Source organism: Gouania willdenowi, chromosome 16, assembly GCF_900634775.1.
Source record: "Gouania willdenowi chromosome 16, fGouWil2.1, whole genome shotgun sequence".
In the NCBI taxonomy this organism is placed as follows: domain Eukaryota; kingdom Metazoa; phylum Chordata; class Actinopteri; order Blenniiformes; family Gobiesocidae; genus Gouania; species Gouania willdenowi.
The window spans coordinates 21,007,315-21,033,571 of NC_041059.1; the positions used below are offsets into that span (position 1 = coordinate 21,007,315).

Genomic DNA, 26,257 nt, shown 5'->3' on the forward strand with positions numbered 1-26,257 from the left:
AATACATTTTCAGCATTTCATTTTGGGGTCTTTGTAGATGATGTGTGGAAAATATCAGAATTTTATCTCAAAAACTGATTTTTTTTTTTTTTTTTTTACAGCGTTTTGCTCTCATGCAAACATGAAATAGTTTTGGATGAATTTATGTGTTTGACTTATTGGTTTTCTAGCTAATCATACTATTATGAGCTGGTAACACTTTAGTTTAGGGAACACCTATTTACCATTAATTAGTTGCTTTTTAGCATCAGTAACGTATTGGCTCTTAATTTGTCGTTATTAAGTACTTATTAATGCCTTATTAAGAACTTATTAATGTCTTATTCTTATTAATGCTTTATTATACACTTGTTGGCAGTCTTGCGGTCCAAACAGGGTTAGAATAAGGGTTAGGATTAGGGTTAACGTTAACCTTAATCCTAAACCTAACCCTAACCCTAACAATATGCTACTAATTTGCATGCTAATAACCAACTAATTATTGGTTAACAGGTGTTGCCTAATCTAAAGTGATACCAAAGTTTTAAACATATGTTCCACTCAGTTGCCCATAAACACCATGCCATGGTCTACCATTGCCTGGCCCCTGACAAAATAATATAATTCTATTTTTTTTCTTTTTTTTTTTCAATAGTTTCAAATTTAGTTTTCTTTTCATCCACTTTCTCCCTCTCCAAAGTGCCATCTGAATTTGTTTGAACTCCTCTGTTTCTCTCATCTCTCTGCAGTTGAACTAGAGCTGTTGTTGGATCGGGTGAATGACTTGGTAGAATTTAGAATAGATGCAGTGCTACTGGAGATGAGCATGGTCACACTGTGTGCTTTACCAGAGAATGAACCAATCACCTGTGAGGAGTTCGTTCAAAGCACCAGGGTAAATTACTACAAGCCTGTTTGAATGTTTTGCCCTAGTGCAGTGGTCCCCAATCCTGGTCCTCAAGGGCCACTATCCAGCATGTTTTAGATGTTTCCCTCTTCCAACACACCTGATTCAAATGTTGAACTCACCATCAAGCTCTGCAGAAGCCTGATAACGATCCTGGTCATTTCAATCAGGTGTGTTTTGAAGAGGGAAACATCTAAAACATGCTGGATAGTGGCCCTTGAGGACCAGGATTGGGGACCCCTGCTCTAGTGCTTTCCCCCCAACACTAACACGTCATGAACATCATTTCGGGTCTACAGGATCTTTGCATAAAACAAGCTCAGAATCTTCATATGAAAAGCTCACTGGTGGAAGAGGCTGCCAATGAACTGATCAACATGCTCCTGGAGTTTGATCCCAAACAGAAAGAGGAGGTAGAGAAGGTTGAAGAACATGGCTCCACTGAAAGCAAGACCATGGACCACGTGGGCAGTGAAGGTATACCAGCAAAGAGAGTGGTAACGTGCAGTGCTATATGAATTAGGAATAAAGGCATTTATTACAGTTTTGTACCAGAAAAATGGAATCGTCTTACATGTTAAGGAGAATGAAACACTGGAAATATATTTTCATTTTAGGTGAAGAAGTGCCACACTCCGATGGCCGCCTTTTCTCCAGGAATACATTGGTTCCTCCCACCAGCGTTGGTCCATCTTCACCTTTGATGAGGAGGAAAAGGAAGAGGGATTTAATGGAAGTAATGGAGGAAGAAGGTCAGGAGCTTTTATCCTATTTCAACCACCGCAACATGGATGCCCTGCTCAGAGTTACACGAAACACCCTTGAAATGCTACGCAAGCGTATACACACCTCGTCACTCATGCACTTCTTGGGTAAATTGTTTTAGAGGCTATTTTGTCCACAAAGTTTGACCTTTATCTGTGACCCAACCCATATCTATCTGAACTTCTTGGCTTTTCCCCCTCATAGGTGAGAATAACTCTGCCTCAAACCATGGAAAAAACAATAGCCAACAGGCAATCTTCAGAGTCGATGTTACCCTCTCCATTCCTAACATTGTCATCTTCCCGACTTTGGAGGAGGTCCAGCAGGCTCTCAATCGTGCTGTCGAGTGTGTGGTGAGCGTCAGCAGAGGAGTCAGTCAATGGAGCAAGGAACGGATCAGTATGGTAAAATTCAATGCAACTGCCTGTATAAAAATCCCCTGGACCAATAAGAAAAATCTTCTCAACAAACTATGATAACAGATCTAACATGTGACTTTTTATTCATAGAAAAAAATGAATGAAAGACTCATAGCTGCATTGAAGCAAGACAGCTCTGAGAGTGAATCAGAAGATGGAGCAACAACTTACAGGAGCCTAGCCGGTACAACGCAGCAATAAAAGCTACCCTAACCTAAGAATACAAAACCTGTCACTAGTTTTTTTTCCTTTTTTTTTTTTAATGACAAACCCTTTACTTGTTCATGTTGCAAAAAATCCATTATGTTAACGCCATCAGATGTTTTAGTAACAAGAAAAAGATGTTGACTGGATTTCCTCTCTCTCTGACAATAAATGAAAATACATTGCAATAATGTAGAGAAAAAAACACTTTTTTTTATCAAAATGGAATGTATGTCCTTTGTAAACTTCAGCGTCATTACCTACCTTATCATTATTATTTTATTTTATTTATTTTTACACATTTTTCCCCCATGAAGCAGGACTGACTGTTAGAACATACAATTATATTATTATTTAACCATATAAAATGGGAAGAAGATCACGGCCTGATTGAAATAACGGCCCGCTCAGCATAAACATGAAATTATGAATGTATTAAATTTAAACATGCATACTAATCTCTGAAATTTGTGCTGTTCTAGACGGCAGCACATCTGATATGTCAGCATCTGTGATCCAGGCCATCCCATTCCAAGCCAAAAACTACTACAAGAGTGTGTCTGAGAATAAAGAAATAGTGAAACTTGTGTCTGTCCTGAGCACCTCCATCACCTCCACCAAAAAGGTAGAGAGCAGATCCTTTTTTAAATATTTGTTTGTGATTTATTTATTTATTCATTTTTTCTGATAATGTCAACATTTTATTGTTAGGGTTTTGACATTTTCTGATTTTATGCCTTTGTTTTTTATTCATGTGATTTCTTATTAACACTGTGTTTTTGTTGTTGTGATTGTGTGTAAAGCCCCTGCAAGCAGTTTTAAAGCACCATTTGAATAACAATTACTTTACGTTAATTCAATGAGATGCAAATGCTGCACTGTGCAGCAGTGGTAAATATTATTATCATTTTTTTCTATTCTAATCACAGCTTAAACATTTGGTCGTGTCAATAAAACCAGAGACTTTTGTAAATACATGCCAGACCTTGTGATCGCACCCATTATTTTTTTTTTTATACCATCAAATAGGGATTAGTGTCCGCTTTGGAACATTTTAGCCGGTATCACCACATCTGGAGAGTGGATCGGGAAGACGCCATTCAGAAGTACGTTGAAAAGCTTGATAATTACTGCAATTCTCAGATAAGTATTTTACTCTAAGAATATATATATATTTTTTCTTTAATAAATAGATTTGTCCAGGAGGGTCCCTTGCTGTCAGAATTTGAGAGCCAAATTCTGTTCTATCGGGATCTGGAGTTGGAAATAAACTCTGAGCCTGAATACATAACTGTTGGAGCTCTGGCTCTATTTACAGGTCAGACTTATAAAGCATTCATACACATCCAGTTATATGTTGATTTTAGCATGTTTATGACTAATAACTATGTTTCTTTACCAGCACCCCTCAAAATGTCCCTCACTGCTGAAACCAAGAACTGGATCGTGGATTACGGACTTAACTGTAACAGAAAATACCGCTCGGAGATGGAGCAGATTTTCGCATTCATAGACGAAGCTGGGAAGAAACAAAATCGACAGATCAAAGACCTAGATGACATTCGCATTGCCATGGCTGCTCTAAAGGAAATCAGAGAGTACCAAATATCAATTGATTTTCAAGTTGGACCCATTGAGGTGATTCTCATGATATGCCAAAGTTGCTCTATTTTGCTACGATGTAGAACTTTTAAAAAAGAAAGGCCAAGCAGGATTAAAAGCATTAAACTTTAGATGTGAAAGAATAACATATCTGACAAAGCTTGTCTGCTTCACAGCGAGGGCCAAGGTTATGGGTTTGACTCCCACAGTAGACTTTTGGACAGGTTAATTGGAGTCTCTAGAATGTATGTGTGAATATCTGGTATCCCGTCTAAAGAACACTGTCAGTTCAAAAAGGCCAAAGCAGAACCTGCAATTCTATGCAGGACAAAGCAAGTATAGAAAATGAATAGGTTCAGTTATTAAAGGTTGAAAACACTTCCAAAAGCTTGGGTTGTTGTATTACAAGTATGTATTCTTTATTCTGGTCAAACATGTTTACTTTAGTGGTGGTTTATTTTTCTATAGTAACCTCACCGGATATATGGAGAATGAATTGATGCAATAAACCTCAATTTTTTACGTTCTTACAGGAATCCTATGCCATGTTCCACAAATTTGAACTAACCGTGGCCAAAGAAGAGGCTGAGAAGGTGGACACCCTTCGTTACACTTGGGAAAAGCTCCTGTCCCGCAGCACAGAGCTTCAAAATGAGCTTGTATCCTTGCAACCAAACTTTAGGGGAGAGTTGGTGAGTAACGTGGAGATCTTTCAAGAAGATTGCCATCACTTCTACCAGGAATATGAAAAGGTAAACTACAGCACATCATACATTTATTAGTTTGTTTATTTGGATTTACAATGTAGTTTTCTAACTTTTCATTGCATTAGGATGGTCCCATGGTGGTGGGGCTTGCCCCTCAAGATGCCAGTGACAGACTTATCATGTTCCAGGTTTGTTAAGGTCATGATAAACATTAAGTCTGTGATAAATCTATGGAAGCCATTTTTGGAAAATGATGCCGGATGCTGTAGTCAAGGGATATTGAGTATCTAAAAAGATTTATGCGTTACTTATGCTTTTCTGTGATTTTTTTTGACCACACGTTCACTGTGTCTTCCTTTTTGAGTTGTTTGTCTCTTTTTTTTTTAGAATCGATTTGACAACCTATTCAGGAAATATATAACTTACACTGGTGGGGAGGAGCTGTTTGGACTGCCTGTGACCCAGCACCCCCAGCTGTTAGAGATCAAGAAGCAACTTTCTTTATTGCAAAAGCTGTATGGTCTTTACAACAATGTCATTGAAACCGTAAATGGTTACCATGATATCCTCTGGGCAGACATCCACATCGAGAAGGTCAATAATGAGTTACTTGACTTCCAAACAAGGTTTGTTTTATTGTCTTGAAATACTGTATGTAATGATTATTTGGATATATATATATATATATAGACTTTTTAAATTTTACTTTAAAAGCTCCAGTCTTTTCAATTGGTTTTAGGTTATTGACATTTAAACCCCAAGTTTAAGCCTAGATGAGGATTCTTTTCAGAGGGGAAAGTGTGACTTTCCCTGAGCCCTTTTCTAAAAATAAGCGGTAGTTTATTGACTTCATCTTCTTTGACCTTCGAGGTGTCGCAAGCTGCCTCGAGCTCTGAAGGAGTGGCAAGCTTTCTTGGACCTAAAGAAAACAATTGATGAATTCAGTGAATGTTGCCCCTTGCTGGAGCTCATGACCAACAAAGCAATGATGACGCGCCACTGGAAGAGGATTACAGAGGTTGGTCAAATTGAACTTGCAAATCATAGATTTTATTCTCAATTCCATTCTTATTCTTACATTTTTATGCGTTTCTTTTCATCCACAAAGGTTACCGGACATACCTTTGAGGTTGAAACAGAAACCTTTAAGTTACGTAATATTATGGAGGCTCCACTGCTCAAGTACAAAGAGGAGATTGAGGTAAAAAAAAGATATTTTTCAAGAAAATGAAATGTTGCTATATTTTAAAAGTTATGGCGTTTCTTCAACAGGACATCTGCATCAGTGCTGTTAAAGAACGTGATATTGAGCAGAAGCTGAAACAAGTGATTGCTGAATGGGACAACAAAACGTTCACATTTGCAAATTTTAAGACGCGTGGTGAACTGCTACTGAGAGGTGACAGCACATCAGAGATAATTACCAGCATGGAAGACAGTCTAATGATGTTGGGGTCTCTCATGAGCAACAGGTATTGCATTGTAACCTATAATTATTATAATTTTCAGGTAATCATTCACTAGAAATAATTGTTTTGCTTTTACTAACCCAGGAAGTTACTTGAGATGGGTTTAATAGCTATCACGCACATCTATCACTCTCTTTCTCAGGTACAACACCCCGTTTAAAAGCCAGATTCAGAAGTGGGTTCAAAATCTTTCCAATACTACAGATGTAATTGAACATTGGATGACTGTCCAGAACCTCTGGATCTATCTGGAAGCTGTTTTTGTGGGTGGAGACATTGCCAAACAGCTGCCTAAAGTAAATACACATTCATGATTATTTATGTGTTTCTTACAACAAATAACTCTGTTTCCTGATGATATATTTTCTTGTATCATCGTACGTATCATGAGTCGAATCCCCTCTCTACTTTTAGGAAGCCAAGCGGTTCTCTAACATTGATAAATCCTGGGTGAAGATCATGATGCGAGCACATGAGATGCCCAATGTAGTGCAGTCGTGTGTAGGAGATGAGACAATGGGACAGTTGCTTCCTCACCTCCTTGAACAACTAGAGATCTGCCAGAAATCTCTTACAGGGTGAATCCAATGGACGAGGATCTTATTTTCACCTTCCTTTAAAGCAGTTTACATATTTTTAAATCAAAATATGTAATATGTTTTCTTTTGTCGACTATGAAAGCATTGATAATCATTTGCTTTTGTTTTGAACAGCTATTTGGAGAAGAAGCGACTACTGTTTCCTCGTTTCTTTTTTGTGTCTGACCCGGCGCTGTTGGAGATCTTGGGCCAGGCTTCTGACTCCCACACCATCCAGGCCCACCTTCTCAATGTCTTTGATAACATAAAGAGTGTCCGATTTCATGAGAAGGTGAATTATACATAAACACGACAACTGCGGGACCAAGGAAAGACTCTCAAACCATGATGATTAAGCAGTTATTTTATTCTGGCAAGATTAATAGTTTAGCTGATAGACAGATGGAGCTAACATTGAGGTTTAGAACTAGTTAAAAGAAGTAGCTTGTTTTAAGTATAGCCATTAGTATGTGCTTAACTATCATAAGATTTACGGAAGCTGTAACAAAGCAGCAGTTTCGAGAGCATACCAGAAGTTTTGTGGTTAAGAGTTCACTAATCTTAACAACCAATAGGACTGGAAAAAGATGAGTAACAGACTCACAACTCATAGCACAAGCAAAAGGTTGAATAGATGACCAAAGCAGTTAAGCCAGAAGCTTTCGGGGATGTGAAACTTGAGGGAATAACTCAAAAATACTCAGGAAATATAACCACAAACAAGCTGTGATAAACGGCCCTTGCCTTTGTTGCGCCGCCATCCAACATTTTTGATTTTGTTTTCCATATTAAATTGTCTTCACTCTGGAGGAGGTGCTAACATGCCAATTTCTGTATTTCCACAATGAGCTGGTTTAGGGCTGAGAGTTTAACAACTGATTTACATTTGATGCAAATCAAAGTTTGTATGTGCAAATTCTAGCATTTTCAAGAAAATTTAATTTTTAAAAGGTTTTGGCCAAAATGTAAGTTATCAAAAATCTATAGATAACTGTTGATGTTCCACTTCTCTAGATGATCTCCAGCGATTTTGAGGCCGTCAGTGAAACGCAATAGGAGGGGTGTGTTGAAATGCGTTTGCTCCATATTAAATTATCTTCACTCTGTAGGGGGCGCTAACTTGCCAATGTCGGTTTTTCTACATTGAGCTGGTTTAGGGCCGGGAGTTTAACAACTGAGTCACATTTAATGCAAATTGGAGTTCGTATGTGCAAATGGGAGCATTTTCCATAAATGTTATATTTTGTCATTTTTGCCCAAAATTCATGGCTGCTTCCTGCAAACACCGTAAAAGTTATAAGAAATCCATGGATCTCGTTCGATGTCCCACTTCTCTAGATGATCTCCAGTGATTTTGAACCCCATCAATGAAACGCCCTAGGAGAAATGCGTTAAAATACAACGTATTATTGCTATTTTACAATTTTCAATTTTCAATTCAAGATTCTGGACTTCCTGTGTAATTTTTGGCGTGGTCTTAATAATATTTTTTACTTGTCTTGTCATGGTCTACTTTCATGATTCTACAATGACTTTTTTTTTTTTTTTTCTCAATTCCTTTCTTGTAAGACATTTTCAGCGTACTTGGGGGTGCTGGCGCATCAAATTTTTGCATTTTTAAAATCTGAAATAGCCAGAAATCAGAAAAGTGCGCTATTGAATTTTGTTTGAAGTTTTGAGACTCTATATAATGGTTCAGTGGGTGAAAAGTAGGTGAGTTGGTTCCGACACCTGGAAACAAAGCAGAAAGAAAAAAAGAAAGAACAATATTCCAGCCCAATAACAATGTTTCCCCCTTTTTGAGTACCATGAACTATACATTTTCGGCAAACGCAGAGGCATGCCTACAACATGACAAGGGTCCTTGGTCACCGATGGGCACGTGGCGCTCACATAGGCTCCGCCCCTTCCCTCGTAGTGTGGCCACTACGAGAGCAAGAGGCCCTTCGCCAGCTCATGGCGCACGAGCCTAATTAAAGCTGCAGTATGTAAGAGAGCTGTGTGGCGGGGCAGGTGCTCACAGCAGCAGCCGCTGCACAGGGCAGCAACTACAGAGTCACACATGCATTGTTATCAGAGTCTCAGTCTAAAACATCAGAAAAATATCCAATAATACAAGATAAAGTCCCTACATCTGTCTCTTGTCTTTATTAAGAAAAAAGTTGCTAAGGGTTTCACAGTTGTGTAAGTTCATGAGGATACCGGTCTCATTATTCTACATACTCCAGCTTTAACAAGTTTAAATTTGAGTTCATGTTTTAACAAATTTATATGAGAAAATAAAAATTTCTCCAGCCCTAAAATATCAACTGTGCCTAATGTTTCAGGTATATGATCGCATTCTGGCCGTGTCATCACGAGAAGGCGAGACCATAGAGCTGGAGCATCCAGTTACAGCTGAAGGAAATGTGGAGGTCTGGCTCAGTGCTCTTCTGAAGGAATCCCAAAGGTCTTTGCATCAAGTGATCCGACATGCTGCTCTGACAATCCAGGACACTGGATTTCAGCTCATTGACTTCCTCAATTCCTTTCCTGCTCAAGTATGTCATGACAAATTACAGACGAGCAAAACCTTAACAGCTATTTTCATTCTAAGACTGCACATGAAGCACTAAATCTGTCCTGGTCTGTGATCTAGGTGGGATTGCTTGGTATTCAGATGATATGGACCAGGGACTCAGAGGAGGCTCTCACCAACGTACGATATGATCGGCGCATTATGGCAAAAACCAACCAACTCTTTCTAGATTTGCTTAACACACTGATTGACATGACGACTAAAGATCTTGGGACAGTGGAGAGGATCAAATATGAGACACTCATCACGATCCATGTTCACCAGAGGGACATATTTGATGACTTGGTAAGGTGGCGTTAAGCATGCATGGAACAGGGAATTGTTTGAGTCTTATGAACTATTTCTCATTAATTTATTTGAAATTCTAAAGCCGTCAGTCTTAGATAAACAAAGCATTCCTCACCATCTATTTGGCGCTTTAAGAGGAAGCAAGAGTAGCAAAAATGCATGCTCGGGTCACTGTGTGCACTTTGAGGACCCAGATGCAGAGAGGGAGACTGAGCATGAGTAGCATTATAAATACCAATTAATTATTTCATACCATCAAAAGAAAAATAAACAGAGGCCGTGAGCAAACACACTGTGACAAAACTCAGGAACTAAAATAAAACATGATTTTATTTGAACCCACAAACGTCAGAGCTTGATGATTAATACATTTATCTGTTTATCTTTGCATATCTTTTAAGAAATAGAGGAAGAGTTGCTGTTGGTTAAAGACAATTAAATCACATTATACCAAACAACTGTTTGCATGTTAATCCAGTTTACATAACACAACGGCTGTACATTGTGGGCCTCCCTAAAGTTTAGCAAAGTTGGACAAGGTCATGCTCAAAATTAAAAGTGTTTTATAACTTCTGCGTTCATTTACATTGTCTCTGGCTTATAAGAGCAAGAATTAAGTAAATTGTGTTAAATATTCAAATTCCCAAAGGCAATGAAAATTTGATGTGTTAATGCATTGAGTAAATCCAGTTAACGTCCTTGAGGAAGACAGGTAATAATTTTGAAAAAAGGTTTTTCTCTGAGTCTTCACTTCTGAAAGTGCGTACAATTTAAGTCCTCATTAATTCACTCCCTCCACATCGTTCTCCATAATGCCTCTTGAAGGCATTTTCATGGCCGCCCTTTTTTTGTTCTATTATTCCTACCCATTTCCTGCCCGTCTCTATTCAAACCACTCTTTTAAAAGGACATACCTTTCATCGAATGCCCCTTATTTTGATAACTTACCATTTTCTCCTCTTTTGTTTGATCTTTGCTCTCTATCTATCTCCACTGCCATGGTAGTGCCGGCAGCACGTCAAAAGCCCCCATGACTTTGAGTGGTTAAAGCAGTGCCGTTTCTACTTCAATGAGGACTCAGACAAGATGATCATCAACATCACAGATGTGGGTTTTGTCTATCAGAATGAGTTCCTGGGATGCACTGAAAGGCTTGTCATTACACCTTTGACTGACAGGTGAGAAGCAATCAATACAGACTTGTGCTTTTTTCTTTCATATTTCCATATGCCCTCTAAATTCCAATTTTATGGATTTTAACTACAGTATACATGCTGACAAAGCCTGCACGGGTAACTGGTACGTGTGATGTGAAAGTCCATAAACGTAAATCCTTCTCCTATTCCTATTAAGCAGTCATTTAAAAAAAAAAAAGTGTATCGGTAAATCTTTGCAGAAGTTAATTGGTAAGACCAGTGCATAACGCAGATATTGGCAGAAGCACATCATTATTTCTATTCAGTTTTGTTTCCTGTCTCTGATGGATGGCTTCATAGTAGCAGCAGCAGAGACCAAATTATCACAAACGCCTGCATTGAGGTCATTTCCTTTGAATGCACCACATCAGTAAAAATAGACTTACTGTATATGAAGGACTAACAAGATGACGGCAAGTAAAGAAAAGAAAAAAACCCTCAGAGAGTGAATTTAGGATCAGACTGGGAACAAGAATTCAAAAACAACTCAGAAATCCACAATAATAGATTTTTCTTCATCCTCTTCTTCTGAGCAAGGTACAAAATGTACAAATAAAATATTGCTAATTGAATAACCAGGAAGAACAAAAGGAATGACCTCACCTCACTCTAATGCAACAGTTACGTGGTCTAATGAGGTGCGTAGTGTAATCATTTTTAATACGAGGCCTACAGTATAGATGTTAGATCATATCTTTTTTGGGGGGATTTATTTTGCCAGCATATTTTCACAAAATGCCTGCTTTTCATCAGATGTTACATCACCTTAGCACAGGCTCTTGGTATGAGTATGGGAGGAGCTCCTGCTGGTCCCGCGGGGACAGGTAAGACTTTATAATCCTATCTTTTGCTTTTATGTCACAATAAAAATGTTTATTTGCCAAATTTTGGAAAGAAAAAAAACTAAAATATTATAATATTCAAACAAAAATAGTTATTACCATCATTCAGAAAATGGAGGTTTTTTTAAATTTGACTTTCCCCCCTTTATTTAGGAAAAACAGAGACTATTAAAGACATGGGCCGCTGTCTGGGAAAGTATGTTGTTGTCTTCAACTGCTCTGATCAGATGGACTTCAGAGGCTTAGGCAGAATATTTAAAGGTAAAAGTCACCAAGCAAATCATGAAAAATATGTACTATTTCATCAGTAATCCGTATGAATGCACATTTATAACTAAAAAGGGATATATAATTATGTCATTCCTAGGTCTTGCTCAGTCTGGTTCATGGGGCTGTTTTGACGAGTTCAACCGCATCGACCTCCCAGTTTTGTCTGTGGCAGCCCAACAGATCGCAATAGTTCTCACCTGCAAGAAGGAACGACGCAAAAACTTTGTTTTCACAGATGGAGACAACGTGGAAATGAACCCAGAGTTTGGTGTCTTCCTTACAATGGTTAGCATTTTAAAACCTAGGGCAGATGTGTCAAACCCAAGGCCCGGGAGCCAAATCCGGCCCTTTAGAGCATCTAATTCGGCCCGCAGGAGAAAACGCGAATTATTGTTTAAATTACCAAATAATCCAGTTGTAGAAATCTTAAATTCACCAATTTAATGAAATTTATATATATCAGAAATGTATATATCACATGAATGCAGTCCTTTTTAATCGCAAATTGTGCAAAGAACTCTCAATTTTTCCACAAATCTTGCAAATTCTCACAAACAATTCCTCAAATTTACTCTATATTGCACAAGTTGAACTGATATTGGAAACTAGGGCAAAATTATGTCAAAATTGTTCTGTTTTTCCCACATGAGATCAAACTGATCCATATTTGGCCCCTGAACTAAGATGAGTTTGACAGTTAGAGGGATCCAAAGAGTAAAGTTTTATTTCTAAAATGTTTTATTCTTTTCTTTTGGTTGGCAAAATTAAAGCAAAACTAAGTAACTCGTGCTTAGCGCTCCCCCGTAAAGGTCTATTTTGGTTATGTCACTGTCATTAAAACTCTGCATTCCCGCCTCCTGCCCCACCCCACAGCTACATGAGCACCTTTGCTCTCCCAAGACGGTAGCAACCGATCACTGAAAAATCCTAGTACAACAGTGACACTAAGGGTGCTTTCACACATATAGTCCCATGTGAACAGTATGAGGAAGAGAGACAAGTGAAATAAATGAATGATGCGGGAGTAATACGGAAGGGAGTGTAGAAAGACCCCCCAATCACCCCATAAACACTTGTATTACCCTCACAGGGACTACGAGGAGGATTTATTAAGGTGAAAAAGTTACTTAGTTCTGCTTTAAGTTGAGTTGATTATAAGCCAAATGATGCATTTGAATACCTGCACACAGGAGGACATTTTTTTACATTATTAGATACAGATTATGATGGGCGTGATTACATAACTTTTTTCACGTCGTGGTGTTGGATCACTTTCCTTTCCTTGGCCCAGTTGCTATCCTCAGCAAGTCATTAAACAGAGCAGAGAAGAGATGGGTCGGATGGGTTATCCGTGCATGTCTGTGTGTACACATGTATGTCCACCCAGAAATCAAAGCCTTAGCCCAGTCCACAGGGAGCTAACTAGCTGAAGGATTCTGTACGCTTTGAACTTTAATAACACTCTGAACTTAAACTACTATCACCACAGTAAAGGCGGTGCAGTCAGATATGCAGCACACACACATGGATGTGTATTTATATATATATACACACATATATAAAGATTCTATCCTATTTTTAGAATCCAGGTTACGCAGGACGTCAGGAGCTTCCTGAGAACCTAAAGATTAACTTCCGCTCCGTGGCTATGATGGTTCCTGATCGACAAATTATCATCCGGGTAAAACTGGCCAGCTGTGGGTTTATAGACAACATGGAACTCGCCCGAAAGTTCTTCACTCTGTACAAGCTGTGTGAAGAACAACTGTCCAAGCAGGTAAACAATTTTATTTTTATTTTCAAATGCAGGACATAATAGAATACCTTTTTTCACTCTGGGAGCATTACGTTTATTAATGGTGGGCACAGATTTTCACAACAGTTGTTCAACATCTGACTTCAAAGAGCAGTTAATATGTGTCAAACCCAAGGCCAATTTGACCTGCAGGAGACTGAGAAAACATGAATTATTGTGTAATTACCAAATGATCCATTTGTAGATATCTAAAATTCAACAATATGTGTTTACTTTTGTTTGTATTACATGAATGCCGTCATTTGAAATTGCAAATTGTGGAAAGAAATCAAAATTTTTCCACATATCTTGCAATTTCTCACAAACAATTCCACAAATTTCCTCTTAATGACACAAACATTGGTGACAAAATCAACAATATTTGAAGTGAAGATCCAGCAGGGACTGATTATAAAAACCAGGGCACAACTAATGTTAAAATTGTACTTTTTCCCACCTAAAATCTGTGGCCCACTTGAGATCAAAACTGGTCCATATTTGGCCCCGGAACTAAAATGAGTTCATATTAAGTCCTATCAGAGTGGGTCATTATCAGTACAGCCCTGCACAGTGGGAGGAATCAATGTTCTCAGATTCTGTTGGCACCTTGTGTGTAGTAATTTAAATGGATACATTTAATATGACATCTGTGCTTGTGCAGGTTCACTATGATTTCGGCCTTCGAAACATTCTCTCAGTTTTACGGACGCTGGGAGCTGCAAAGCGAGCCAATCCGAGTGACACAGAGTCCACCATTGTCATGAGGGTCCTGAGGGACATGAATCTTTCAAAATTGGTCAGTAAATAAAACGTGTGGTCAATGTTTTAATCAACAAGATCTGATGAAGTTATATTCTACTGAAATGAATATTTAGACATTTCAGTATTTATAACGTCATTTGGGATGTCAACATCATTTCCACGAAATATTTCTCATCTTTTTAATTTGGTTGACGTGTTTGCTAGATTGATGAGGACGAGCCACTCTTCCTGAGCTTGATTGAAGACCTTTTCCCAGGCATCCAGCTCGACAAAGCGGGCTACCCTGAATTAGAGGCGGCCATTGATAAACAGGTAGGAGGAAACAAAGAATTGATTCTCCTATGTTTGACTGATACATATTGTGTCATTGGCATAATTGATCCACAGAAGGAAACAGAAATAGCAAACAAGGTCAAAGAAGAATATCAATTAAAAAGAAAAGACTGTATAAAGTGTAAGGGCGACATTTCAGCTGTCCTCTGATTTAAAGTCCACGCTGAGATGGGAATGTATAAAAAAACATATTTAATAAAGAAAAGAGCAAAAGATAAACACAATGACCCTCCTCCGCAGGAGGTGACGCGCTGAACCCTGAAAGAGTAAAGCAATATATTTTATAGCTGATGAAGAGGAAGGGGAGGGAGGAAGGATTTTGATGGAAAATGACTGCTTCTACAGAGCTCTGTTTATCAGAACTTTGTTGAGACCTTGAGTAGAGACTGTTTTTTGCTAGCAGCACAATCTGTCTGTATGTACATAATCTAATCTAACATGACTCAGCAAAGGAACAACGTTTCTGTTGAAAAGTACAATGAATAATGCAGTCATCGTGTATAAACACATGAACACACATTTGATGATATGATGATTAATATAACAATTGCCATAACAAAAGCTAATCTTCATTTATTTACTTGAATTTATCAACTTTAAATGTCCATGTATGCTGTAAATACACTTTTCTTCCTCAGGTTGAAGATGCAGGTCTGATCATCCATCCTCCCTGGAAGCTAAAGGTCATCCAGTTGTTTGAGACGCAGAGGGTTCGGCATGGCATGATGGCTTTGGGGCCGAGTGGAGCCGGAAAGACGACCTGCATACACACCTTAATGAAAGCTATGACAGGTGCGTTTTTTTTTTTTTTTATAAATGTTCAAAATGTGATTCAACAATGTTATAACCAGTGTTCAGGTGTGTATGCCTGACCAAATTAACCTACATGCACTTATTTAAATGTTGTTTTGCGCATTTGCTTGCCTAATATTTTGAGATTGGTTCAGTCTGTGTCTCAGAGAGGAGAGGGGAGGGGCTACAGAGACTAGAACTACATGGTGGAGGTGAGGGAAATGAGTAAAAGTAAAAAAGAGCAAAGTTTGGACCCATTTTATTGTCAGTTCCAGAGTAGAATCTTAAACTGAGCCATATAAACATTTCATATCACACAGACAACCTGCAAAAAAACGTGAGAACAATCCATCATTGTTCTCAACGTAACATTAACTGGACTGTATTTTAATTTTGTATAATTTAGTGTAAGCTACAGAAAAAAAAAAGGAAAAAAAAAACCTAAGGATGCACTTGGGAGCCAAAATACTCTATTGTTCTTGAAATATAGGAAAATAGTCAAAAGGAGACTGATGAAATGATGATTACATTTTGTAGGAAAACATAACTTACCGTGTTTTAATTTAACTGTTGTAAGTGCTTAATAAGCTGTTTATTTAATTTTCATTACAAAATTTTGTATTCTATGAAGGATTAAAGAACAGATGCTACATTTTTATAATGTCAGAAGAAAATCGGAAAATTTAAAGGTATAGAGGAGGATTTTCACGAAGTTTAGGAAAGAAACGTCCTCTCCACTTTTTGAAAAAAACACTCTACCTGCTCCCAAGAGGAAACGCCTATTAAACGTGTGCGAGAGAGCGTGCACGAGCCCAGTTTTCCTCGTGCACAGCTCTGTTTACAAGTTGGTGTCGGCATCGCTCCTAAAAGCTTACTTTCACTTTTCCCACTATGTCAGACTCGCCACCGGTAAGTGAAAAGTGTGCATGCGCAGCAAGCAAAAACTAGCTAGGGACGAGCACGTACGACGGCCTTACGTAAACATATCACCAGAATAATTGACAATTAGGAGGACCAATAGTCTCGATGAGCCACCTGGAATCTTAAGCCAAAATAACATCCTCCACAATACCTTTAAAGGGCCCATGTTACGCTAAATCGACTTTTTTGTGCTTTAAACATCATAAAAATGTTTTTTTCATTGATTCCCTCAATCGTTAGTTAGAGGGTGATTTGCTCCTTTCTTACTGCAGGGTGAGCCCAAACACCTTGCTCCAATTTGATGACGCGTTCCCACTTTGATGACGAATTTGGCGCGGCACTGAGCTGGAGAAGCCGCGCCTCCAGGAACCTCTCTGCCGTGATTGACATGTAAACAGACACGCCCACAAAGGTGAACAATTCAGCTTCCTTCGCGCAGTGCTATGTATGTATTTTCTACAGTCTATGTATGAACCGGTGAACGCCCCGCCCCCACGCTCTGTCTCGTGTTTATAAAGCAGCATGAACTCGGCTACGGAGTGGGTGGGAGGAGGGCGGGCCGTCCTCTGGCCTTACATCACCGTGCGGGGAGGAGGAAGTGTGTCCCGTCTATAGACACGCCCACTCATGAATATACATAAGTAGGCTGCGAATCAGTCTGTTTATAGAGTTGCTCAGAAAGTGACTTTTCAGAGGCTAAAACTCTGGAAAACAGGCGAGTTTGGGAAAATAAACCTCAAATACTATGTTTTTAGAGTTCTTAGAACAAATGGAGATGGGCAAAAAAATAGCATGAAATGGGACCTTTAAATATAAAGCCTTTAAGATGTAAGATATGTTTACACCTTTAGAAATAGGCGCCATTACCGCAGAAAATAGTGTTGCTATTTTAATAGGTTTCAATAACTTGGTGTATCTTTCAACATTTGTTGTCATGATGGCATAAAGCAATCTCTGTGAAACTCATATCATAATATGCACTTTCAGATTTGTTGGACGTATGTATCTATTTTCTTACATTTGTATGTGTTCTTTATCCAGAGTGTGGCCATCCCCACAGAGAAATGCGCATGAATCCTAAAGCTATCACAGCTCCTCAAATGTTTGGTCGACTGGATGTGGCAACGAACGACTGGACTGATGGCATCTTTTCTACTCTTTGGAGAAAAACACTCAAAGCCAAAAAAGGTCAGAAAATGTCTTAATTATAGATAAATGAGTTTGCAATTCCTCAGAAACTGTCTTTACTACCCTTAAATTTAGCCATCCATTGCACACTAATAGCAAAGCAACTTGCTTGTCTACATACAGTAATATTTGTATGCATTGGTGTAAAAAAACTACATCAAGCTGTTTTTTAGGAGGAAATCCTAGCTATCAGCTATGCTTAATAATAGGTTACAGTGTTGTATATTTCAGGTCATGTTGACTAATGGGTTAGATTTAACTAGTAACGAGCAATATTCAACGCACATGCACATCAAGGTTAGCAATCATACAGAATAATTTTTCCCAAAAAACAAGGGCATGGTGCATTTATTCTGAAAAGGGTTTTTATTCTGATAGTTTTTTCTATATTTAAAAATACTGCTACTCCTTAATTATACCTCATTCTTCCACTTGGTGATTTTTACAGTTTTTCCATTGTTTCTAATTCCTTTTGTTTATTTATGGTATTAAAGGTGAGAACATTTGGATAGTCCTTGATGGACCAGTTGATGCCATCTGGATTGAAAACCTGAACTCAGTATTGGACGACAACAGAACTCTAACACTGGCTAATGGAGATCGCATCCCAATGGCTCCTAATTGCAAGGTGGTTTTTGAACCACATAACATCGATAACGCCTCCCCGGCTACTGTCTCACGTAACGGCATGGTGTTCATGAGCTCCTCAGTGCTCACCTGGAGCCCAATACTGGAGGTGAAGGAATGAAGTGAAAAACTGATGATGTTTGTTTTTGTTTTATAGAAAAATGTGGTCCTTTTAATTCGGTACGACAGCAAAAAGGCTATAAACATGATTTGGTCACACTTTACTGGAAGTTTTATACATACGGCTGACATTACGCTGTCACTATCTGACATTAGCATGAATAAGGTGTCATGAAACAGTCTTTGGACATGTCAACAAATTAAATGCATGCACACAAAAAGTAGAAGCTGAATCCTATACTGTAAATATTCAGTTATTTTCTAAAAAAATTGCTGTTTGAAATAAAAATAACAATTGAAATGTGAGATACCGTTATATACCAAATGTTAGTAACAGGTTATCAGTAAGAATTTGTTACTTGGAAGAATTAAAACATTTTGTATATAGGTGCATCCAAAAGGATGGCTCAAAAACAATTACTCAAATTGAGGATGTTTAAAGCAATTATCCAGAGTGTGAAACGAGAGAGAATAATTAAAAAGTCAAAAAAAATGTTCAGAAAACATTCTTAGTTTCTTGAAGGCATCTGCATCTGTATTCACTGAGAAGGTTTTTTTTTTTGGCTCCAGAAGGACTTTAATCCAGGTGAGATGAGGCAAAATGGCTCCTTTGAGAATAAATGTTGCAGACCGCTGGGTTAGGGTGACAAAGGGTTGGGGTAAGGGTATCAAACGACACTTAATGAGAGCCTTCATGACACCTTATTCATGCTAATGACAGGTGTCATATCATAATAGTGACAGTGTAATGTCAGCCTTTATGTATAAAACTTCCTCTACTTTTCTTAAAGCCCACTGTTTATACTAAATAAATACTGCTTTGTAGGTGATCATAAATAATACATTGTGACTTGGTTAAGACAGTGCTGCTACTGGAAGCTAAAGGAATTTACAAAAGTATAACTAACCGTGGTGATAGTTTTCCACTCTCAGAGTTGGTTGAAACAACGCTCGACCCAGGAGGCAAAGGTTCTGAGAGAGCTCTTCTCCTCTTCATTCTCTGAGCTCTACCGCTTCAGTGTTCAGTCACTGGAGTTTAAAATGGACATGCTGGAAGCTTTTGTGATTATGCAGTGCACCAACATGCTGGGAGGTCTTATACCAAAGGTAAGTGAGAAATGGTTTCATCTGTGCACAATCACAAACAGGACTCATTGGTTATTTAAATGATGAAAGGAGTTAATTAGGATGTTAAAATGGTATTCCCTTAGGAGTAGAAAGGATATGTAGTTTTTTTTAATCATCCCCAATAATGGTGTTTTTCCAGCTAGTTCTCAGCAGTTGCTGTATTTTCACAATATGGTTCTAATATTAAAGATTACAGTCAAAATACTTGATATACTATATTTAATTGATACATTCTGTACATTATAGGTATCAATCAGTGATTTTTTTTAGGTCTATAAGAAATGTCATTGCCATTCCACAGGAGCAAAGTGGTGAGTTATCTAAAGATCACCTGGAGCGACTCTACTTTTTTTCCCTGATGTGGAGCATTGGAGCGTTAATTGAACCGGAAGATCGGAGGAAGATGGAGATGTGGCTGAGGGCAAATGAAAACCTTCATCTAAATCTACCAGAAATCCCTCCTGAAAGTGATGATACCATATTTGACTACCACGTTACAGCGGATGGTATGAACAATGAATGCTCTGCAGCACTTTTTATTGATTAATTTAACTACATTATGGAAAACTGATCTTAAGAAGGAAAAAAAAAAGAAAATAATGCTTGAATACTTTAAAGTTTTCATCACATTTTTAAGCTGCACGTTAATATTTTGCAGGTCACTGGATCCATTGGAGTTGCAGAGTGGAGGAGTACATTTATCCATCTGATGTAACCCCAAAGTACAGTTCCATCTTGGTCCCCAATGTAGACAATGTCCGAACAGACTTCTTGGTTAGGACAGTTGCTAAGCAGGGCAAGGTGAGAAAATGTCAGATGTTTGATAAATGACAACTCATATTTATAATGATAATACAATATCTATGATTAAGAATGCAATTAAAGAGACAGGCATTTTTATCAGCCCACCAATATTATTGGTCTGTATCTCCATAAAATGTAACATGTGTAAACATCAATATCATTTTTCCACCAAATATTCACAAAACCATATGTGTTGTTGTTGTTTGAGACAATATATTATATCAAATGTGGCACTTTTTTGCAATACAAACGTTGAAGTAGGGTTAACTTGTCATTTCAATGGAGGAACATATCATGTGATCTAAAATTAGGGTTTATGTAAGTATCTTTATTAATATCGGATATTTTGTCATGAACAATATCGGCAGATCCCTAATTTAAAGATATGCCAAGTATCAATAGTACAGACTTCTTTGCATATGATTTTTGATTAAATTTACATGGTCTAGGTAGTCCATGAAAAAAAACACAATACGCACTAGTGCGTAATGATTCAAAGTAGAATATTTATTCCCCCAAAATTTAGATTAAGTATAATAAAAAAAATACTGCTCAGCTGAGTACATAAAATAACCTAAATTAAGCTGAGTGTTGAGAAAACTTGATAAGACAGTATTTAGATAAAAGGTCACTAACTTCATTTTTCTACAAATAATCTTGTATTTGTTATTAAATCAGATAAATTAAAAATGTACGTGTTATTTTAGGCAGTCTTACTGATCGGAGAGCAAGGAACAGCCAAGACAGTAATTATAAAGAACTACATGTCAAAATACAACCCTGAGACACACATCGGAAAGAGTCTCAATTTCTCATCTGCTACCACACCACTCATGTTCCAGGTAAAGTAGCACCAAACTGGAATATATCCCAGATCAATGTAATGGCTCTGCCTTTCTTGGTTTTTGTTGTATTGTTTTTTTTTTTTCTCCCTTCTTTTCTAGAGAACAATTGAGAGTTATGTAGATAAACGAATGGGGACCACTTATGGGCCACCTGCTGGGAAAAAGATGTCCGTTTTTATTGATGATATCAACATGCCTGTGATCAATGAGTGGGGAGACCAGGTTGGTTTTGGTTTTATTAATTTACTTTTTTCTTATATGAATAACTTTGTCAGTGCACATGTTACAGAGCAACGAGATAACATTTTAGATGAGAAATGGGATCACAACACAAGGAGAGGTGAGGGGAAAAAAAGGCAGGTTTTGTACTGAATTCCCTACCAGAGAGTGTTAGATCTGTAAACATCCATGATGAGATTTAGACACAGCCTTGGCGGCGTGTGGGGGGGAGGCCAAGGGTGATAACAGTTTGTTTTTGTTTCAGGTTAACACTCTTTCAGTAGCCTTGACCTTTATGGTCTCAGTAAATCCAATATTGTGGCATCAGAGATGACTGGCAGCCTTCTCAAAACAGCTGCCAACGTAATACAAACTTTAGGATAGATCAGTTAGCTGCCAGCGCCAATCAACAGCATTCCTACTATCATGATTCCAATCATGTATATATATATATATATATATATATATATATATATATATATATATATATATATACGTCCTCCACAGAGAGTAAAGCCAGGCACATGACCTTCCATTTGTCCCAGGAATCCAACATGTATCCGGCTGCGAACGTTCCGTCCGTACACGCAGGCTCACCTCGCCCTGGTCTTCTCATTGAGAAAATTTGATCAATAGCATTAAGTGAGCAGCTGACCAATTCCATAATCTCCTAGATCCACAAGACAGCAGAAGATAGGGAGGGTAGGAGCAAAGAACAAATGCGACCACCTTCGAAAATAAGCAGAAGAGAAGAATAGCTAACTTATACAAAACTATACTATCCTATATACTGTATATATTATTTATACTCGTCATCTAGTTTTACGGGGAAATGATACATGAAAAACAACTATACGGTGGAGTTTTATTTCAAGGTTTAAAGTGCAACCCTAGCAAAATCTGAACAGGCAAAACTTGTGAAATACACCATGGCTTTTCTCTATTATAAGATTATTTTTTGTTATTTTTTTGCCACCTTTTTTTATAGGTGACTAATGAGATTGTCAGGCAGCTGATGGAGCAGACTGGGTTCTTTAATTTGGAGAAACCAGGAGAGTTCACCAATATTGTAGATGTTCAGTTTCTGGCAGCCATGATTCATCCAGGAGGAGGACGTAATGATATTCCTCAGAGACTGAAAAGGCAGTTCTCCATCTTTAACTGTACCTTGCCTTCCAATGCTTCAATTGACAAGATATTTGGTGGGTAAAAGAGATAAAAAAACATAGTGTTGTCTTTTTTCTGTCTTTTGTTACATTGAGTATAAATGTGTTTATGTAAATACTACAGGTGTGATTGGTGAGGGTCACTTTTGCGCTCGCCGGGGTTTCAGTGAGGAAGTTCAGAGCATCGTGCGTTGCTTGGTGTCTTTGACTCGCCGTCTCTGGCAGATGACAAAAGTCAAGATGCTTCCAACCCCTGCCAAGTTCCATTATATCTTCAACCTGAGGGATCTTTCCAGAATCTGGCAAGGCATGCTAAGCACTAGTGCTGAGGTGGTCCATTCTGTCCAGGTGAGAACCCTCAGTTATGCATTAGTCAAACGACCCCAGACTAGCGCCTTATTACCATTTCTTTCACATTTCAATGAGCCATAAAGAGGAGAGCAATATTGTGTAGAAGATGAGGCTGTAGAGATCTTTTCAGAATGGTGTAAAGAAAATAGTATTATGATGCAAGGCCTACAATTCCATTATAATCCTAAAACATTGAAGTTTCATACTAGTATTTATAAAGTTTTTCAAGCAATGTTGCAGAATTAACAACTTCCACCTCTTCAGCTATGGAGGTAAATTTGTGTCTTTACTATTCAATAAAAAACTAAAAACTTAAAAAAAAAATAATAATAATAATGGTAATTCAATCAAAAAAATGTATTTTCAAAGAATTGCATTTGAACATTGAAGTCATCTTTTTTTTGGGGCCATATTATGGGTTGTACATTTGTTTCTTTATTATTAAAAAAAAAAAAAAAAAAAAAAAAAAAAAAGTAAATAAACATTTCAATAAAAGAAATAAGCATTCAAATGCAATTTGGGTCTCAAATATTTTTTTGCATTTGAACACTTAAATATTTATTTTGCTTGAAGTCAACTTTTTTGATTGAAGTGATTCTTTTTAATTTAAAAGTAGATTTTTTATATTGAATAATAAAGACACAAATGTACCTCCATATTTTGATATCTTTATTGACATTATTCTGACATGAATATAATTCTTAGGTGTTGCTCGAGCTCTGGAAGCACGAGTGTAAGCGAGTGATAGCGGATCGATTTACCATGCCTTGTGATGTGGAGTGGTTTGACCAGACTCTGGCCTATATAGTGGAAGAGGAGCTTGGCGAAGAGTACAAAAATATAGTGAGCCAAGGTGTCGAACGATACTTTGTCGACTTCTTACAAGATGTCCCTGAGGCCACAGGTACGAGTGACTGCGTCTCCTCACCAGGTTACCAGAGGATTGTGTTCAAGAAAGATCATTTCTTCACAGGTGAAGAGCCAGAAGATTCTGATTTTGATTTACCCAAGGTTTATGAGCCTATTGAATCCTTTGAAAGTTTAAAGGACCGCTTGAACATGTTCTTGACCCATTACAACGAGAGCATCAGGGGTACTGAAACGAACATGGTCTTCTTTCAGGATGCTATGACGCATCTCATTAAGGTACATAAAGTCCACTTTTCATCATAACATGAGAAAATTGTGATTAAGACTGTTTTAATATTTTGGTAGCTCTTAACACTCAACACTGTAAAATATTGTTTATTTTGATTTTTTTTTTTTTTTTTTTTTTAATAAAGATTGCACCTATAACTCTATATTAATCCCTTCACCACTTGACTGATTTTGTAACAGTCTTGTCACATTCTTTGTTATTTGCTGTGATTCCACGTGCATTTGCACAAGACTTTTATCTTAATATACAAAAACATATATCTTAAAAAAGACATTGGAATCATTGCAGTTTTATGTGTGTTAAGGTGTCAAGGATAATCCGGACACCAGGAGGTAATGCGTTGTTGGTGGGAGTAGGAGGTTCTGGTAAACAGAGCCTTACCAGACTAGCCTCCTTCATCGCTGGTTACAAGACCTTCCAGATCACACTCACACGGTAACGCTCTTCTGCTCCCTTTAACTGAAATATGATTGTATAAAAGAGAAGCAGCATACACATAATAATTGATCAATTGATTAAAATGATCCCAAATTCAAATTAATGCAGTGTAACAACTGCATTAATCTGTTAGACCAGTCGTTCTCAAACTTTTTTGTACCCCCTTTCTCTTATTTATGAATCCATGTACCCCCTTTGTCCGACTACTACATTTTGATCAGAATACTATAAAAACCAAAACAATACAGCACAATATTAGAATGAATGAGTAATAACACATATTTTAAATAATCTAACTTTGTAAATAAGTGAAATAAAACAGTATTTATTGGCTCATGGATAGATTTATTTCTATAGTTTTTATCATTTACAATCATCTCCCACCTGGTGTGGGACCAGGGCTGACTGTTGTATTTTCATTTCATGTTCTAATCAAGATCATTTTCTTCATTATTAATTATTATTATTATTATTATTATTATTATTATTATTATTATTATTATTATTATTATTATTATTTTATTTTTATTTTTTTTAACTAGAAATAAAGATCATGAAACCCCAATTTTTTTATGCTTTCATTTGTTAATTTTCCACTGTCTCTCTCATACAGTAAGTACCCCCTGTAGTGCCAGTGCGTACCCCCATTTGAGAAACACTGTGTTAGACCAATAATAGCCAAACTTTAACAATTCATAAATGTAAATATAATAGAGGTAAATAATAAATATGAATACAGGGTGAAATGGAAAATAGATCATGGTTAAGACCATTTAGCTTGTCCTGGTCCACTGTTTCTAATTCTAATTCTCAGCAAATTGACCTCATTTATCCCTCAGAGACTTGGGTCAGAAATGTACGACCATGGGAATAGGAAACCTTCTCCTTTGCTTTATTGTCATTTTCCTTTACTGTCTCTTTGTTGCCTGTTATTGACTGCGTTGCACTGTCTCCCTCTCTCTCTCTCTGGCCTTTTCGCCTTCATCCCAGCCTGTCATATATTTCTCTCCACATGTGGTTGTCACCATCATATTCCCCAATGGCTTTTTTCCCCCCAACACATTTTGCCATTAATATGAATGAGCTTGGTGAGTCCTCTTTTAGCTACACAGTAGGGGGATCTGTGTTTCCCTTCAGTCTTTTATCTTTATTTATACAGCACCATATATATATATATATATATGGTGCTGTATATATATATATATATATATTATTATTAACTCAAAAACACACATTGCCAGTTGACTTTTAATGCAAAAAACTAAAGATATTTCTTACACATGGTCAGAATGGTTCTCCTGGGACATATTTTTCCCATTTTAGTCTCACCAAACTAACCTATGTGTTGACTTGTTTTAGAGATGGAAGCTATATCATTTGGTAGCAATATAAATTCATACACCTATCCTGTTCTTTCTCATCTCTCGTAGCTCCTACAACACGGCAAATTTGATGGATGACCTGAAGGGTCTGTACAGAATAGCTGGCGAGAACGGGAAAGGCATCAGCTTCATTTTTACTGACAATGAAATCAAAGAAGAATCCTTCCTGGAGTACCTGAACAACGTTTTGTCATCGGGAGAGGTCTGCGACACACACAAACAACACAAATATATACGATAAGGCTCCTAATGAGATGTACCAGTGTGCATTTACTCTAGATTTTAAAGTGGTTGGTTGGCCACTGGTGTGTTTGCCCTTTAATCAAATCAAGCTCATTGCCAAACCTTCGTATACAGCTACTTTTTAGTGTGTCCAAACATGTGAAGTAGTTGGAATCAGAATAATTTGAAGCACTTTAACTC

At 37.6% G+C, this 26,257-nt stretch overlaps 1 protein-coding gene across 1 annotated transcript in view; it reads left to right on the forward strand.

Moving 5' to 3' along the window:
- The window catches only part of dnah5 (dynein, axonemal, heavy chain 5), a 79,510-nt gene that overhangs the window by 15,506 nt on the left and 37,747 nt on the right, over window positions 1-26,257 (forward strand). The window contains exons 19-59 of the mRNA XM_028470222.1: window positions 729-874; window positions 1,186-1,357; window positions 1,504-1,758; window positions 1,856-2,055; window positions 2,161-2,254; window positions 2,757-2,899; window positions 3,304-3,380; window positions 3,468-3,592; window positions 3,677-3,912; window positions 4,410-4,628; window positions 4,709-4,771; window positions 4,971-5,209; window positions 5,454-5,601; window positions 5,692-5,784; window positions 5,856-6,055; window positions 6,195-6,348; window positions 6,467-6,630; window positions 6,766-6,922; window positions 8,958-9,170; window positions 9,269-9,493; window positions 10,502-10,674; window positions 11,446-11,516; window positions 11,688-11,795; window positions 11,902-12,089; window positions 13,387-13,581; window positions 14,261-14,395; window positions 14,566-14,673; window positions 15,333-15,486; window positions 17,449-17,595; window positions 18,090-18,331; window positions 19,276-19,449; window positions 19,772-19,976; window positions 20,129-20,271; window positions 20,982-21,116; window positions 21,219-21,341; window positions 22,327-22,540; window positions 22,629-22,852; window positions 23,561-23,759; window positions 23,829-24,001; window positions 24,319-24,449; window positions 25,883-26,036. Coding sequence (XP_028326023.1) covers window positions 729-874; window positions 1,186-1,357; window positions 1,504-1,758; window positions 1,856-2,055; window positions 2,161-2,254; window positions 2,757-2,899; window positions 3,304-3,380; window positions 3,468-3,592; window positions 3,677-3,912; window positions 4,410-4,628; window positions 4,709-4,771; window positions 4,971-5,209; window positions 5,454-5,601; window positions 5,692-5,784; window positions 5,856-6,055; window positions 6,195-6,348; window positions 6,467-6,630; window positions 6,766-6,922; window positions 8,958-9,170; window positions 9,269-9,493; window positions 10,502-10,674; window positions 11,446-11,516; window positions 11,688-11,795; window positions 11,902-12,089; window positions 13,387-13,581; window positions 14,261-14,395; window positions 14,566-14,673; window positions 15,333-15,486; window positions 17,449-17,595; window positions 18,090-18,331; window positions 19,276-19,449; window positions 19,772-19,976; window positions 20,129-20,271; window positions 20,982-21,116; window positions 21,219-21,341; window positions 22,327-22,540; window positions 22,629-22,852; window positions 23,561-23,759; window positions 23,829-24,001; window positions 24,319-24,449; window positions 25,883-26,036 — 6,719 coding nt within the window. The remainder of the gene's footprint in view (window positions 1-728; window positions 875-1,185; window positions 1,358-1,503; window positions 1,759-1,855; window positions 2,056-2,160; window positions 2,255-2,756; window positions 2,900-3,303; window positions 3,381-3,467; window positions 3,593-3,676; window positions 3,913-4,409; window positions 4,629-4,708; window positions 4,772-4,970; window positions 5,210-5,453; window positions 5,602-5,691; window positions 5,785-5,855; window positions 6,056-6,194; window positions 6,349-6,466; window positions 6,631-6,765; window positions 6,923-8,957; window positions 9,171-9,268; window positions 9,494-10,501; window positions 10,675-11,445; window positions 11,517-11,687; window positions 11,796-11,901; window positions 12,090-13,386; window positions 13,582-14,260; window positions 14,396-14,565; window positions 14,674-15,332; window positions 15,487-17,448; window positions 17,596-18,089; window positions 18,332-19,275; window positions 19,450-19,771; window positions 19,977-20,128; window positions 20,272-20,981; window positions 21,117-21,218; window positions 21,342-22,326; window positions 22,541-22,628; window positions 22,853-23,560; window positions 23,760-23,828; window positions 24,002-24,318; window positions 24,450-25,882; window positions 26,037-26,257) is intronic.